We start from the raw sequence: 17,251 nt of genomic DNA on the forward strand, positions 1-17,251 counted from the left end.
CTAAGTCGATACTCTGTACTGAAATACAGATGTATATTACAGTCCAGACATGTCTATCCATGTGGTCACTATCAGAAACTCTGTCACTAAGTCGATACTCTGTACTGAAATACAGATGTATATTACAGTCCAGACATGTCTATCCATGTGGTCACTATCAGAAACTCTGTCACTAAGTCGATACTCTGTACTGAAATACAGATGTATATTACAGTCCAGACATGTCTATCCATGTGGTCACTATCAGAAACTCTGTCACTAAGTGGATACTCTGTACTGAAATACAGATGTATATTACAGTCCAGACATGTCTATCCATGTGGTCACTAACAGAAACTCTGTCACTAAGTCGATACTCTGTACTGAAATACAGATGTATATTACAGTCCAGACATGTCTATCCATGTGGTCACTAACAGAAACTCTGTCACTAAGTCGATACTCTGTACTGAAATACAGATGTATATTACAGTCCAGACATGTCTATCCATGTGGTCACTATCAGAAACTCTGTCACTAAGTCGATACTCTGTACTGAAATACAGATGTATATTACAGTCCAGACATGTCTATCCATGTGGTCACTATCAGAAACTCTGTCACTAAGTCTGTACTCTGTACTGAAATACAGATGTATATTACAGTCCAGACATGTCTATCCATGTGGTCACTATCAGAAACTCTGTCACTAAGTCGATACTCTGTACTGAAATACAGATGTATATTACAGTCCAGACATGTCTATCCATGTGGTCACTATCAGAAACTCTGTCACTAAGTCGATACTCTGTACTGAAATACAGATGTATATTACAGTCCAGACATGTCTATCCATGTGGTCACTATCAGAAACTCTGTCACTAAGTCGATACTCTGTACTGAAATACAGATGTATATTACAGTCCAGACATGTCTATCCATGTGGTCACTATCAGAAACTCTGTCACTAAGTCTGTACTCTCTGTTCTAGTTTCCGTACTGTCATCGGAATTGGAGTGGGATCTGGTTCCTACATTCTCTCCAGGTTCACAGTGAGTGTGTTCTTATCATGTTACTTCCCCCTGTATCAGTTCATACAGCTGCCCTGCCATAAATCACATTATAAACACGGTAGTTCGAGCACTGAATGCTGATTGGCTGAAAGACGTGGTATATCAGACCGTATACCACAGGTATTACCAAAAATGACTTTTTACTGCTCTAATTAAGTTGCTAACCAGTTTATAATAGCAATAACAATAATAGCAATATTGCTTAAGTATACTATGCTGTTAGTTCTGTCTCTTGGTACTAGTCTGTGCATTGAACTAACATGGGTTAGTGTAGTGGGGTAATGTTTATCATATAACCATATTATATATACCCCATATTAGACCCATAATAAGACTAAGCAATTAATGGACAAAGTCTATTAGAAAGTATATCTGACTCCATTTAACATTCTAGTAAACCCTCAAATGTGATCTGTAATAAGACTAAGCAATTAGCACATGAAATTAATTATCTGACTCCATAAGATGAATCGCAATAGGCCAGAGCCTAAAGTTGAACCAGGTGCAATCAGCTCTTATGGGTTTAGCTGGCTAAGATCAAGGAATGGTCATGAGAAGTGAATATCAAATCAAGTATTATTTTAATAACTTTGTAAAATGAATGGATTCACATACAAGGCATAAAGCTTAAGTTACAAACCATTAACAAGCATTATGAAGCATTACCTTAGGCATTATCCTAGGCATTACCCTAAGCATTACTCTAGGCATGTAGATCATATGTCTGTGTGTAGTGAGAATTAGCATCAAACAATATTTAAAAAATGTAAAAACGAATGTGTTTGGTTGCTAAGTTATCTACATGTTCTCCACCGACAGGTCATAAGAGCAATTGCAATTTCTAAGCAGAGGGTCTGCAAAATAAATGTGTTAAAGTGTGTTTAGACCCAATCAGGAAGTAGAGACTTGACTGCATCTTTAAACATGGATGAAATGGTATATGACTAAATCACTGTTCTGTCTCGAGAGACAGAGCTGTCAACAAAATGTATTTCAAACCTGACAAAATCACATTCAAAGATCAGTTTAAAGCTGTGCTATCTTTAGCAGGCCGCCTTCTATCAGATGAGGATGACAGCAACATTCAGAATAAAACGTGTGAGATCTAAAGCTCACCCACTGCTTGTGTGAATCAAATATGATTTACACAACTTTGTAAACCCAGTCTGAGCAGAGAGAACATAGTTTAGGTTGAGCCTGCATTAGCAAAATAGCAAATAGCATTAGCAAAATCTTGCTATATAATTATCTCCTCAGTGTATCCCAGTGCTTGCTTCTTTTTGTCAGTTCATACAATTCAGCAGTCTAAACATACTATATATGAACTATTGTCGTGGAAATTCAGTACTGAGAAAGACTTGGTCATTTCTTCAAACAATCATCTTTATTTAATATCAATTAATTATTTCAATAATGAGGCTGGTCGACCCCCACCCCCCCCCCCTTTCGGTGCCTTTTGGCAAACTCCAAGCGAGCTGTCATGTGTCTTTTACTGAGGAGTGGCTTCCGTCTGGCCACTCTACCATAAAGGCCTAATTGGTGGAGTGCTGCAGAGATGGTTGTTCTCCCATCTCCACAGAGGAACTCTAGAGCTCTGTCAGAGTGACCATCGGGTTCTTGGTCAGCTCCGTAACCTAGGCCCTTCTCCCCCGATTGCTCAGTTTGGTCGGGCTGCCAGCTCTAGTAATTTTTATTATTAGATACAATTTTTTTTTTAATAACTAGTCAAGTCAGTTAAGAACAAATTCTTATTTACAACGACGGCCTTGGTAGTTCCAAACTTCTTCCATTTAAGAATGATGGATGCCACTGTGTTCTTGGGGACCTTCAATGCTGCACCTGATCTCAATTTTGGGTCTCATAGCAAATGGTCTGAATACTTTTGTAAATAAGGTATTTCTGTGTATCTAAAAATCTGTTTTCGCTTTGTCATTATGGGGTATTATGATTAGATTGCAAAAAAGAAGAAGATTTAATCCATTTAAGAATAAGGCTGTAGTGTAAGAAACTGTGGAAAAAGTCAAAGGGTCTGAATACTTTCCAAAGCCACTGTTAATACTGACAAATGTTTTTTTCTCTCTGTCTCTGTCTCTGTCTCTGTCTCTGTCTCTGTCTCTGTCTCTGTCTCTGTCTCTGTCTCTCTCTCTCTCTCTCTGTGTCTGTCTCTGTCACTGTCACTGTCTCTGTCTCTTTGTCTGTCTGTCTCTCAGATGGCCCATCCAGACTCAGTTGAAGGTCTGGTTCTCATCAACATGGACCCTGAGACCAGAGGGTGGATGGACTGGGCGGCCCAGAAGGTTACTGTCCGTTTAATATGTTTAAAAATATATATTTTAAAGTCTTTTGTATTAAATATTATCATTACTCGGAAGCCCAGAAGGTTATTTTGTATTTGTATTTATTATGGATCCCATTTGCAACTACAATTCCTGGGGTCCAGCAAAATAAAGGCAGTATATACCATTTTAAAAACATTACATTTCATTCACAGCACATTAAGTGTGTGCCTTCAGGCCACTACTCACCACATATCTACAACACAAAATCCATGTGTGTGTGCGTATAGTGCGTATGTTATCATGTGTGTGTGCATGTGTCTGTGCCTATGTTTGTGTTGCTTCACAGTCCCTGCTGTTCCATGAGGTGTTTTTTTATCTGTTTTTTAAATCTAATTTTACTGCTTGTATCAGTTACTTGATGTGGAATAGAGTTTCATGTAGTCATGGCTCTATGTAGTACTGCCCTCCTCCCATAGGTAGGAATTACTTTTGCTTCCCTCCAGGCCTGAGGGCACACACTTTCTAGTAGGCTTAAATTGAAGATATGGCAAATAAGAGTGGCAAAATTGTCCGCTATTATCCGAAGTAATTTTATTGACCACCAAATCCCCTAGTTTCAGACTCCTAATTATCCTTACCCCTCTGAAGACTATCCACTTCCACGCCAGTCAGAAGATCTAAAGTGTTTTATCTCTGAACACTAAACGTTTGTTTCTCCACGACTGTAGGATAAGGGGAACAGGGGGTGTGTTCATGAATGTTCATATGTTCATGAATACTAGCAGCATTTCCATCAATTTGACTATTAGATCCAATATCAGTCCAAAATCTTATTCAAGTTCATCAAGTAGCGTTTAGAGGAGGAAAACAGTATTCATGGTGGTTTTACTGTGCTGTATGATATTGACTAAGCTGTTATTACTTTTTCTTATATCTCTCTCTCTCTCTGTCTCCTCTGTCTGTCTCTAGATCACTACCCTGACCTCCTCCCTCACAGAGCAGATCCTGAGTCATCTCTTCAGCCAGGTGTGTGTCTGTGTATGCGTGTGTGTATGTGTGTGGTAAAAAAGACTGTGTGTTATTATAGACTGTAACCTGATGTGTTTTTTTTTTACTATTGAACTATCTATCTTTATACTATAAAACACACAATATTTGACATAGTAAGGACTTAAACTCAGCAAAAAAGACCCTGTCTTTCAAAGATAATTCGTAAAAATCAAAATAACTTCACAGATCTTCATTGTAAAGGGTTTAAACACTGTTTCCCATGCTTGTTCAATGAGCCATAAACAATGAATGAACATGCAGCTGTGGAACGGTCGTGAAGACACTAACAGCTTACAGACGGTAGGAAATTAAGGTCAGAGTTATGAAAACTTAGGACACTAAAGAGGCCTTTCTACTGACTCTGAAAAACACCAAAAGAAAGATGCCCAGGGTCCCTGCTCATCTGCGTGAACGTGCCTTAGGCATGCTGCAAGGAGGCATGAGGACTGCAGATGTGGCCAGGGCAATAAATTGCAATGTCCGTACTGCGAGACGCCTAAGACAGCACTACAAGGAGACAGGACGGACAGCTGATCGTCCTCACAGTGGCAGACCACGTGTAACAACACCTGCACAGGATCAGTACATCCGAACATCACACCTACAGAACAGGTACAGGATGTTAACAACAACGCCCGAGTTACACCAGGAACGCACAATCCCTCCTTCAGTGCTCAGACTGTCCGCAATAGGCTGAGAGAGGCTGGACTGAGGGCTTGTAGGCCTGTTGTAAGGCAGGTCCTCACCAGGCATCACCGGCAACAACGTCGCCTATGGGCAAAAACCCACCATCGCTGGACCAGACAGGACTGGCATAAAGTGCTATTCACTGCTCTTCAACAGGTATGATGGTCGGACTGGCATTTATCGTCAACGGACTGAGTTTGTTGTCATTTCAGGCAATCTCAACGCTGTGCGTTACAGGGAAGACATCCTCCTCCCTCATGTGGTACCCTTCCTGCAGGCTCATCCTGACATGACCCTGCAGCATGACAATGCCACCAGCCATACTGCTTGTTCTGTGCGTGATTTCTTGCAAGATAGGAATGTCAGTGTTCTGCCATGGCCAGCGAAGAGCCCGGATCTCAATCCCATTGAGCACGTCTGGGACCTGTTGGATCGGAGGGTGAGGGCTAGGGCCATTCCCCCCTGAAATGTCCGGGAACTTGCAGGTGCCTTGGTGGAAGAGTGGGGTAACATCTCACAGCAAGAACTGGCAAATCTGGTGCAGTCCATGAGGAGGAAATGCACTGCAGTACTTAATGCAGCTGGTGGCCACACCAGATACTGACTGTTACTTTTGATTTTGACCCCCCGATTGTTCAGGGACACATTATTCCATTTCTGTTAGTCACATGTCTGTGGAACTTGTTCAGTTTATGTCTCAGTTTTTGAATCTTATTATGTTCATCCAAATATTTAGACATGTTAAGTTTGCTGAAAATAAACGCAGTTGACAGTGAGAGGACGTTTTCTTTTTTTGATGAGTTTAGTAAGGACAATACTGTTGTGTAATTTCTGTCTTGGTTTATAGGAGGAGATGTCAGCGAATGCAGACCTGGTGAGGTCACACAGAGATCGCATCTCTAAAGCCCCCAACCTCATCAACATTGAGCTGTTCTGGAGAAGCTACAACAGGTACACATACACAGTCCCATTCAAAATCCTATTTTCCCTAACCCATGCTCTTTCCCTAACCTTAACCCAAAAACCTAACCTTAACCCTAACCCTAAAACTAACCCTAGCTTCTAAACCTAATCCTAACACTAATTCTAACCTTAACCCTAAACCCCCTAGAAATAGCATTTGCCCGTGTGGGGACCAACAAAATGTCCCCAGTTGGTCAAATGTTTGTTTATTTACTGGACTTCTGGTCCCCACAAGAATACACACACACAAATACACACACAAACCTACTAGTGTAACCTCCCCTTCCTCCTTTCCTCTCTTACAGCCGCAGGGATCTGATCATTGACCGTAACAGCAACTTCAAGTAAGTTTCTCACCCCTTAAATCAGCTGTGACAACAGTATGGAATATGTCTCTCACTCGATCTCTCTCTTTTTCTCTCTCTCCCTCTGTCTTGCTCGCTCGCTCTCTCTCACTCTCTCTCAGGTGTCCCGTGATGCTGGTGGTTGGGGATCAGGCACCTCATGAGGAGGCTGCTGTAAGTCTTCTACATACGTTAGACCTCAGTATGGACCTACAATTTAACCATCGAACACAGGTAATGTGAATGTCGTGGTGTGATTTAATAAACGTGTTATTCTGTTCTTGTCCACCAGGTGGAGTGCAACAGCAAACTGGACCCAACAACAACCTCATTCCTCAAGGTACTCAAGCTCTACTCATCCCTTTGATCTGGCATAATAGCCTTGTTTATACCTGCTGCTAACATGCATCGTTTGTTCTGATCTTGTCCACATTCTGATTGTGGCCATGTTTTCAGAAGTATGGTATTAAAATGTGTCTCATATCCGGCCCCTGTCTGCATTGCCACCAGATGTCCTGGTCCCTCCCGATATGCATATTTTTTTACAGCTATTCTGTCATAATAATATTGATTTTAAGACACATATTGATGCCATAAGTCAACGGTGCCACCTGTCAATGATTTTAGAAGGCAGGATAATTATGATTGAAATAGTTTCACTGTCCATATCCGTCTACACAATGCATGCCTGACTCCCCCGGAGGTGGTCAGGAAGATGTGATCACAATCGGATCACAATGTGTCTTTAATCGTCTACACCTGTATGAAAATGTGGGCACAATCAGAATGAGGACAAGATCAGGACAACAGATGCAAGTTAGAACCAGGTATAAACGGGGCTTTAGTTGCTGCCATGTAGCTCTGGCATCGGTATCAAACCTCTCTGTCAATGCAATACATCCTAACCTTTCTGTCATCCTCTTCTTCCTCAGATGGCCGATGCTGGTGGTCTTCCCCAACTCACCCAGGTAACACATTTCACACTTAACTGTGTTACGATTCAGATACACCACACAATATTTATCTATACATTACATATACATTAAGTACAATATAATGTATCTTCTTATGTCTGCTTACAGCCCAGCAAACTGACTGAGGCGTTCAAGTACTTCATCCAGGGGATGGGCTACAGTAAGTTCTCCTCCGTTTCTAATCTGTGGCAATGAGGAACTACTGTGACCTATAGTGCTACTGTCTCTCTATATCAATCTAATAACCTTCCCCTCTCTCCCCTCCTCTCTGTGTCCCCTCTCTCTTTTCACCATCTCCCCCTCTCTCTTTTTTCCTCTCCATCTCACCCTCTCTCGCTCTTATACCCTCTCCCTCTCTCTTTTACCCCCTCCCTCTCCCACAGTGGCATCGTCCATTATGACCCGTCTGTCTCGTTCGCGCACCGCCTCACTGTCTTCCTCCTACTCCATGGACGGGGAGCGTCAGCGTTCTCGTACCCTGTCTCAGAGCTCTCAGGGCGGGCAGATGCCCCCCAGCCCCTCCCATACCATGGAGGTGTCCTGCTGAAGAGAGAGAGAGAGAGAGAGAGAGATGGAAGGAAGGAGAGCTAGAGGGATGGATGGAGAGCTAGAGAGATGGAAGGAAAGCAAGAGGGATGGATGGAGAGCTAGAGGGATGGATGGAGAGCTAGAGAGATGGAAGGAAAGCAAGAGGGATGGATGGAGAGCTAGAGGGATGGATGGAGAGCTGGAAGGAAAGCAAGAGGGATGGATGGAGAGCTGGAGGGATGGAGAGCTAGAGGGATGGATGGAGAGCTGGATGGATGGATGGAGAGCTAGATGTATGGGTTGTGGATGAGAGTGGGATGATAGCATTTGTCAGTAACCCACTCCCACATCTCTTAACCCTGTCATTCCCCCAGACCAGCTAGCAGAAAGAGACAGAGACAGAAGGAGAGATATGCAGTAGATATAGTAAAAGTAGAGGGACAGAGGGAAAATGAAAGACCGTTACTAAAACACTGTCCTCCCACAATTCATCTCATTCTAAAACACTGTCCTCCCACAATTCATCTCAACCTCATCTATTCATCTCTTTAAAGAGAAAGAGAGAGATCTTCACCTAGACAGCGAAGGATAGGGGGAATAGATAAATGAAAATAGGAAATGGAAGAAAGGGAGAATTTAGGAACAAGGGAATATAGAAAAAAAGGTAGCAAGAAAAGGGCATTTTAGGGGCGTCGGCCAGTCCTCTCTCCCTCCCTAATTCGGAAAGTCTGTCAGCCAATAGAGCTCTTTAACCTATGGAGTGGGAGGGGTCTGTAGTGACCTCACCGTAGTGTTAACCAATAGTAATAATTATGATAATGAGAAATATGACTATGATATTAATGCTATTAATAATTATACTGACAATGATGTAATAATAATGTTATAACAATGTTTCTCTTTAATTTTAAAGTTTGAAATATTATGAAATAGAAGAAAAGACTAGCAGAAATACTTATAATGAAAATGTGTGTCTGTCAACTCCTTTAATCAATTTGTTATGATTTTTTTGTATTGTTGCTTTTTGTAACTTGCCTCAGTGAAGGGGTGAGGCTTCTCATTGGTCAAGTGAACCTTAACCATAGCAACAGCCAATGAAAGTCTACTTCCTTCTCACTGTTGCCGGGTAGATCATGTCTTCCATTAGCCCTGTTCAAGTGACACATTTTTGTTTCCATGAGGGGATTGGGGTGGGTGAGTAAGGGGGTGTGCTTGTTTGACTGTGTGGAGCATCTGCATGCCTGATCTGATTTCAGCCAATGTGAATATAGACGGAATGTTTCCTTTTCTTTTGTATACAAATATGGGTTTGTTGGGGTTTGTGTGTGTGTGTGTGTGTGTGTGTGCGCGCATGTGTGTTTGTTATTAAGCTTTTGGGCAAAGATTAGCAGATGACGATGATGAGGATGCATGAAGAAGAGTGACAATGTTATAGTGAGTTAACTCCTACACTAGTAAATCAGTAACAAGTGCTTCCAATGCTGCTGGCAGTCCCAGACTCGACCAGCAGGGGTCACTGTGTTTGTCCAGTAGGCTTTATGACGACATACATACATGTACCTGCATGCTATGGAGTGAAGTTCCCCTCTAGCTACAGATCTAGGATACGCTTCCCCTCCACCAATCCCAACCTTAACCATTAGTGAAGAAAATGCTAAACTGACTCAAGATCAGCATCTATGGGGCAACTTCCCCCTATTCCAGCCTGCATATACCTCACTACTAACATACTGTAGTCCTCATCAAAGAGATAAGATAGCAAACACCTTGTTGAACAAGCACACTGTACATGTTGTGTGAAAGCTAGATGTAGGCATTGCATAGCCCTATAGTGATGCACCGATCATGACTGACAGCTGAGAGCACCAATACCAAGTCTATGACTTTGACTGACAGCTGAGCGAACCAATACCTTGTCTGTCTGTTTGACTGTCAGCTGAGAGAACCAATAGCATGTCTCTCTGAAGTCAGGAGGTATGTGGAGTGGACAGTACTGGACTAGAGTATAGAGGTATCCGAATAGAAAAGGGAGTGTGAAATAAGGCATTATTGTGTAACTGTGTGTTCCAGGGTGTTTGTGCGCGTTTGTGACTGTGTTTATGTGCCGTGCAAGTGTGTGTGCATTTGAAAGCTCTCATACCTTCTAAGCACAATTTAAGAGGCGAGATGAGGAAAGGATAGAACCCATCCCCTGTCCCATTGGACCTTCTTATAAATCAACAATGAACCAGCCCCTACACTGCCAACTCCCTAACCCTAAACACTACACCCTAAACCAGGAGGGTGACTGTCCACACTCATCAAGTCATACTATAGGAACCCTTCTCTGTATGAATCTCAGAACAGTTAGAGGTGTTGTAGACTTGTCATATACTCAAAGTCTAAGCTAATAGCAGTTTTATATGATTGTTTTATAGGATTGTAATAGACTTTCAGTGAAAACTGAATGTTAAATTGTCAATGTGATCTACATATAGTAAAAGGTTATAGACTAAAAGTACATCCATGTGAAGCTTAACACTGCCCTGATCCTAACCAATGGACTGAACACACTGTTATATGACCCAAATACAGAAAACACTTGGAGAGCTGTGTGTATGTTTTCGAGTGTGTGAATGTGTGTGTGTGCGTGCAATGTGTGTGTTTGGTTTCCGTAGTTCCGTGCAATCATTAATATGGCTTATATAACGTTTAAAAAGTATTACTTTGAATTTTACAATCCTGTTTGCTCGTTTATTTCCGATTCTCTTCAGAGTTCCTCCCCCTTCCTCTCTTTCTTTAGTAGTCTGGTTGGATGGTTGTTGATGAAGACACTGAGGATAGGTCGGTTGAGAAGAGTATTGTGATGATGGGGGTGATGATGATGTTCCTAGATAATAATTGGAACGTTATGTTGATGATATTTAGGCTCCTCCTAGTCTTGCATTGAGAATCAACCAATCTGGAATGGGAGCCTGGACTAACACAGGGGAAATGGGTGGAGCCTAATAGTTTACCAATAAAGGGAGAAGGGGGGGCTTACTGTTTGAGTTGAGTGTGCTGGACTGTGTGAATGTACGCTTGTCCATTTCTTCTTTTGTTTTTACTCTTGTTTTTCCTTCAATCATACTCTTTTATTTTCCTCTTTCATTGTTGACCTTTTAGTGTTAGTTTACCGCCTCAGTGTGCTCACAAGTTAGACAACAGTGTGTTAGTTCTTGTGTAACTTTTTTAGCAACAGCACTAAACAAATGGGAGAATAATATAAATAATTAACAAAACATTTAAAAATAACAGAATACAATCAAATGTACTTGTGTCTAATTTGTCTGTGTAATAAAATGAACAACCTAAAACATTAATGAGTAGTAATAAAAGACGAAGAAATCTTGACTATGTTCTTTTCTTTATTCGTCCAATTTGTGGTATTCAAAATGACATTGGAGTGAGTTTACATCAGAGAGGACATTGGGAATAGCTTAAACAAATGTGTATGAATGTCTACTGTGTTTAGGCTATGTTTTTGTTTCAGAACGACTTCAACCAATCAGGCGTCTTCTGCTGTACTTATCCATATACTTGTTATGTTGCCGTGGTTCACCTGGTTGCTAACCGACACAACCCACCACACGCTGCATTTTCCTACAGAGAACAATAGTACTTCCTGGCATAGCACGAGAAACCCAACTCCTCTCTCTGTAAAACCTGTTATCAGTGGCGGTTCTAGAAGAAAAAGCAACGCACACCTATTTAGGCGAGGTGCTGGCTAGCAGAGTAGAAAAAAAATAAACGAGAGCCGCACACTCTAGAAGCTCAGATGCAAAAATGTAATATCCAACGTTTCGACAGACAAGCTGTCTTCATCAGGGTATAATCACAAACACTGTGGGGTGACTCGTTTATATAGTGTCAAAAGACACACAGGTGTCTGTAATCATGGCCAAGTGTGGCCTAATACCATTGGTTAATTCTCAAATATAAAAATGGCATACAAAGAACAGCATACAATAAACAAATGGATAGCATACGATCATAGACTCATTTTAGACTACACAAGCTTACAAACAATTACAATGGCAAAGTCACAATAATCACTAGAATGGCTTCAGATCAAAGTCTACGTTGAGACAGAAGGCAGCTAGCATCTTTAAATTAAAGATCCAGGCAGCCTCTCATTTTAACAATACATTGTCGCGGTCACCCCCTCTTCTATAGAGGGTGCCGTGTTCGATGCCAATATAACGCAGAGACGAAATCGAGTGGTTTGCTTCCAAAAAGTGGGCCGCAACTGGGTAAGTCAAGTTTTTGCACCTAATGGTGGTACGATGCTCTGAGATACGAATTTTTATTTTATTTTTTTTTATTATTATTATTATTATTTTTTATTATTATTATTATTTATTTATTTTTATTGGGGTGGATCAGCTTAATATTGCGGAAAGAATGTTGCTTCCAATGTAATTGTCTGCATCATTTCCAATCCCCCATATTTTTTTGGGTAAATATATATATCCATACACGCATGCATACATATATACATATATACATACACATACCTATATAGACATACATACTTTTTTAAAGAATATACCTTTATTATTATTCCCCGCAACCCTACCACCGCTCCCCCAATTGGAGTAAACTAATAAACACTTCTGCTTTTACCTTCAATTTATACATCTTATACCTATTTTACAGACACAGACTACTTTATAATAGTTCTCTCTTGTTTGTTCTTAGTCCTTCCTCTATTTCTGTTGTCCATCCAATTTTATTTCCACTTGTAACTGTGCTATTTCACAAAAGCTCCGCACCTATACACATTTCACAGATCCCGTATGCCCTACATTGTTTATCTTGTTATTAGTCCCACCCTTCAGTTCCACTCAACCCTTCCCATCTATCTTCCAACATCATCCATTTCGGATTTTTATTTGCCATATATTTTTCAACTGTGCTGTGATGCTTCACAAAAGATTTGAACCTTCCTATTCTCATAGCTTCTACAGATTGTAAATTAAAAATAAACATTTTTGCTAAAATAATTATTATATTATTGATTGATTGACTATGGCTTTTCAAATCCCCCAGTATTGCTATCTGTAGCGTTAGTTCTAGGCAAATGTTGCAATTCTTCAGCCATTCCTGGACCTGTGACCAAAAACGAGCTACATATGGACAATACCAAAATAAATGATCTAATGACTCTGCCTCCTCACAACAGAATCTGCAGAGCTGGGAAGATTGTATACCCCATATATATAACATTCTATTAGTTGCAAGAATTTTGTACAGTAATTTAAATTGAAAAATTCGAAGTTTTGAATCCGGCGTTGTTTTGCGTATCAATTCATAAACCATGTGCCATGGAATGGGTACATCGAAAATCTCTTCCCAACTATTTTGCAATTTATATGGCACAGCTGTCAGTTTTTTGGTCCTTAAATGAAATTGGTATATGTTTTTATTTATCACACTTTTCTTTAACCATTTATGTTCTTTAATACAGGGCCGACATACAAGTTCCTTACTTTTTTCCCCTTCTACTTGCCTCTTCCATTTTTGTGGTAATGCTGCAATTAATTGGTTGTAATTTTGGGTAGAGCAGACATTTCCATATGTCTGTGTTAGCTGCATGTGTGACATAACTCCACCAGTCCTATTTATGATATCATTCACAAAAATTATACCTTTTTTAAACATTTCTTCGATAAATACAGTTTTTTTATCAATTACTATATTTGAATTTAACCACAATATTTGTTGTACTATTTGTTCCGTCCTTTCAGGTGGATTAAACTGAAATTGCAACCAACTTTCTAAGGCTTGTTTAAAAAATAAGGATATTTTGGAGATTATTTCCTTTTCAAACAACCGAAAGTGAGCAGGTGTAATCTGAATAAAGGGAAAAAGGCCCTTCTTGAACATAGGATGAGACATTCGTACCAATTTACTAGAGAACCAGTTTGGATTTAAGTATAACTTTTGTATGACTGATGCCTTTAGTGAGAGGTCTAATGCTTTAATATTTAATAATTTCTGCCCTCCGAATTCATATTCGTTATATAAATAGGCCCTTTTAATTTTATCTGGCTTGCCGTTCCAAATAAAATGGAATATTTTTTGTTCATATAATTTAAAAAGCAGGTCACTAGGTGTAGGCAAAACCATAAGCAAATAGGTAAACTGTGATATGACTAAAGAGTTAATCAGGGTGATTTTTCCACAAATAGACGAGTATTTTCCTTTCCATGGTAGCAAGATCTTATCTATTTTTGCTAACTTTCTATAAAAATTTATTGGAGTGAGATCATTTCTTTCTTTTGGGATTTTTATACCGAGTATGTCCACATCTCCGTCAGACCATTTAATTGGTAAACTACATGGCAATATAAAATGTGTATTTTTTAGTGATCCAATACGTAATATGGTACATTTATCATAATTTGGTTTTAATCCAGAGAGGATAGCAAAGGTATCTAGATCCTCTATGAGGCCGTGGAGAGACTCTAGTTGTGGTTTTAAAAGAAAACATGAATCATCAGCGTACAATGACACCTTAGTTTTTAAGCCACGGATTTCTAATCCATTAATATTAATGTTTGATCTAATTTTAACAGCTAACATTTCGATGGCAATAATAAATAGATATGCCGATAGTGGACAACCTTGTTTTACTCCTCTAGATAGTTTAAAACTTTCTGAGATGTAGCCATTATTTACTATTTTACACCTAGGGTTACTATACATAATTTTAACCCATTTTATAAGAGATTCCCCAAAATTGAAATATTCTAGGCATTTATATATAAACTCCAGTCGTACTTTATCAAAAGCCTTTTCAAAATCAGCTATGAAAACCAGACCTGGTGTCCCCGATATTTCATAGTGTTCTATTGTTTCCAGTACTTGCCTTATATTATCTCCAATGTATCGTCCATGTAAAAAACCTGTCTGATTAGGATGAATAATATCTGACAAAACTTTTTTTATTCTATGCGCCAAGCATTTTGCTAGGATTTTTGCATCACAACACTGAAGTGTAAGAGGTCTCCAATTTTTTAATTGGACTGGATCTTTATATATACCACTTGGGTCCTGTTTCAGTAATAACGATATCAGACCTTCTTGTTGCGTGTCTGATAATCTACCATTTATATAGGAGTGGTTAAAACAAGCTAATAATGGTCCTTTGAGTATATCAAAAAAAGTTTTGTATACTTCCACTGGTATGCCATCCAGCCCTGGAGTTTTCCCATCCTTAAAGGCCCCAATTGCATCAAGCAGTTCCTCCTCTGTAATTTGGCCTTCACATGAGTCTTTCTGTACAGATGTTAATTTTACATTATTAATAGGAAAAAAATCCATACAATTAGTTTCAGTTAGTGGAGATGGAGGAGCCTGAAACGAAAACATATTCTTAAAGTACTTTACTTCCTCTTTCAAAATATAATTTGGTGAATCATGCGTGACTCCATCATTTGTAACAAGTTTTAATACATTTTTTTTGGTAGCATTTCTATATTGAAGATTGAAAAAGAATTTGGTGCATTTTTCCCCATATTCCATCCAGTTCGCTTTATTTTTATAATATATTACACTGGATCTTTCTTGAATAAGTTCCTCCATTTCTTTTTGTTTTTCCTCTAACTTATTCTGTGCCTCTATGGTACTGTTTTTATTGCTATCTAACTGTACTGTTAGTCCTTCAATTTCCTTTGTTAATATGGACTCTTTTGATCTAAATTCCCTTTGTTTTATAGATGAGTACTGAATTGCATGGCCTCTAAAGGCACACTTAAAAGTGTCCCATACAATAAGGGGATCTGCTGTACCTATGTTATGTCTGAAAAAGTCAGTTATAAAATCTTCTGTCCTAGTTCTAAACAATTTATCATCTAGTAGACTTTGATTAAATTTCCAATATCCTCGCCCACGTGGAAATTCTGTAAGAGAAATATATATGCCAATTATGTGATGATCCGACCGCATTCTGTCCCCTATCAACACTTTTTTAACTTTTGGTGCCAGAGAGAATGGTATAAGAAAGTAGTCAATACGACTAGCTTGATTCAGCCTCCGCCATGTATATCTCACTAAATCAGGGTATTTAAGTCTCCATATATCCACTAATTCCAATATATCCATGACATTCATGATTTCCTTAAGTGCCTGAGGGTGATAGTTTGTAGTGTGATTTCCTTTCCGGTCTATAGAGGTATTTAAGACCGTATTAAAATCTCCCACTATAATAATAGAGTCTAGTGTTGCTTGTAGAGTTGATAAATTCTTATATATATTTTCAAAGAAGCTTGGATCATCATTATTCGGACCGTATAGGTTAACAAGCCATATTTGTTTATTGTCCAATAACATATTTAAAATAATCCATCTACCTTGAGGATCTGTTTGGACAATTTGCACATTTGGATCAAAATTATTGTTAATTAAAACCATCACCCCTTTTGAATTTCTTTGCCCATGGGAGAAATATATTTTGCCCCCCCAGTTCTTTTTCCACAAAACTTCATCTAAAACTGTTGAATGGGTTTCCTGTAAACAATAGATATTATAATCCTTCTCTTTTAGCCAGGTAAATACTGATCGTCTTTTCTTATTATCTGCTAAGCCATTACAATTGTAACCGGCTATACTTATTTCACCACTTACCATAATGAGACACACCTTTCATTCTTTTAATCAGAATATATTTTTGTAAACGTACTATTAAAAAGTAACATAATGATTGAGTGTCTATATAGTTGTACCATGATATTTGCATTTCTACTAAGTAAACCTCCAATTGGTCCCTACTATTCCACCCGCTAAAAGGCCTCATCTCGAGATGGCTTGTCATCCCAATGCCCGGTAGACCACCCTCGACCCCCTGTATCCCATAGCCCTGAACCGACTGGGATCCATTCTTTGAAAAGAGCATACAGTGCCATTTACCGAATTGAAGAAGATCAATTACCATATGCATTTCCATTGCCCTCACCTCGATTTGTATTATATATATCTGTGGATCATCCTCTATTGTCCCTAACATCTTTTACTTCTTCCTTCGCAACAGTTGTGGGATACACACATACACCCACACACACTCAGCCCTTACCCCCACACAACCATAAGCTCACTTTCTCAACAATTGCACCATCCCAGAGCCCAACTCAAGATGGGTCATGATTTACAAATGCACTTGCAGTTGCAGCTGCATGAGAAGGCCTGCAAGACCGCACAAAAAATTAGCAAAAATTGAGAGATTTATTTACCATTGTCATATCCTAGATAATGGAGGTCAAATGTACACCTTATTCCTGAAACACCCACAATACGGCCACCCGTCATGACCATGTCCCCACGCATCTCCATGCAGTCCGACTTTGATTTTGTGC

General features: G+C 39.5%; 1 protein-coding gene and 1 pseudogene across 2 annotated transcripts in view; both read left to right on the plus strand.

Annotated features, from left to right (window-relative positions):
- LOC120030160 (protein NDRG2-like) overlaps positions 1 to 7,949 on the plus strand; it is a 40,011-nt gene extending 32,062 nt beyond the window's left edge. For both annotated transcript variants that reach the window (XM_038975489.1, XM_038975490.1), the window contains exons 7-16: positions 971 to 1,031; positions 3,263 to 3,349; positions 4,301 to 4,357; positions 5,916 to 6,019; positions 6,337 to 6,375; positions 6,498 to 6,549; positions 6,668 to 6,715; positions 7,308 to 7,343; positions 7,458 to 7,509; positions 7,733 to 7,949. In XM_038975489.1, coding sequence (XP_038831417.1) covers positions 971 to 1,031; positions 3,263 to 3,349; positions 4,301 to 4,357; positions 5,916 to 6,019; positions 6,337 to 6,375; positions 6,498 to 6,549; positions 6,668 to 6,715; positions 7,308 to 7,343; positions 7,458 to 7,509; positions 7,733 to 7,896 — 700 coding nt within the window. In that variant the 3' untranslated portion in view covers positions 7,897 to 7,949. The remainder of the gene's footprint in view (positions 1 to 970; positions 1,032 to 3,262; positions 3,350 to 4,300; positions 4,358 to 5,915; positions 6,020 to 6,336; positions 6,376 to 6,497; positions 6,550 to 6,667; positions 6,716 to 7,307; positions 7,344 to 7,457; positions 7,510 to 7,732) is intronic.
- The window catches only part of LOC120030487, a 304,236-nt pseudogene that overhangs the window by 108,635 nt on the left and 178,350 nt on the right, over positions 1 to 17,251 (plus strand).

This window comes from Salvelinus namaycush, chromosome 36, assembly GCF_016432855.1.
Source record: "Salvelinus namaycush isolate Seneca chromosome 36, SaNama_1.0, whole genome shotgun sequence".
In the NCBI taxonomy this organism is placed as follows: Eukaryota; Metazoa; Chordata; class Actinopteri; order Salmoniformes; family Salmonidae; genus Salvelinus; species Salvelinus namaycush.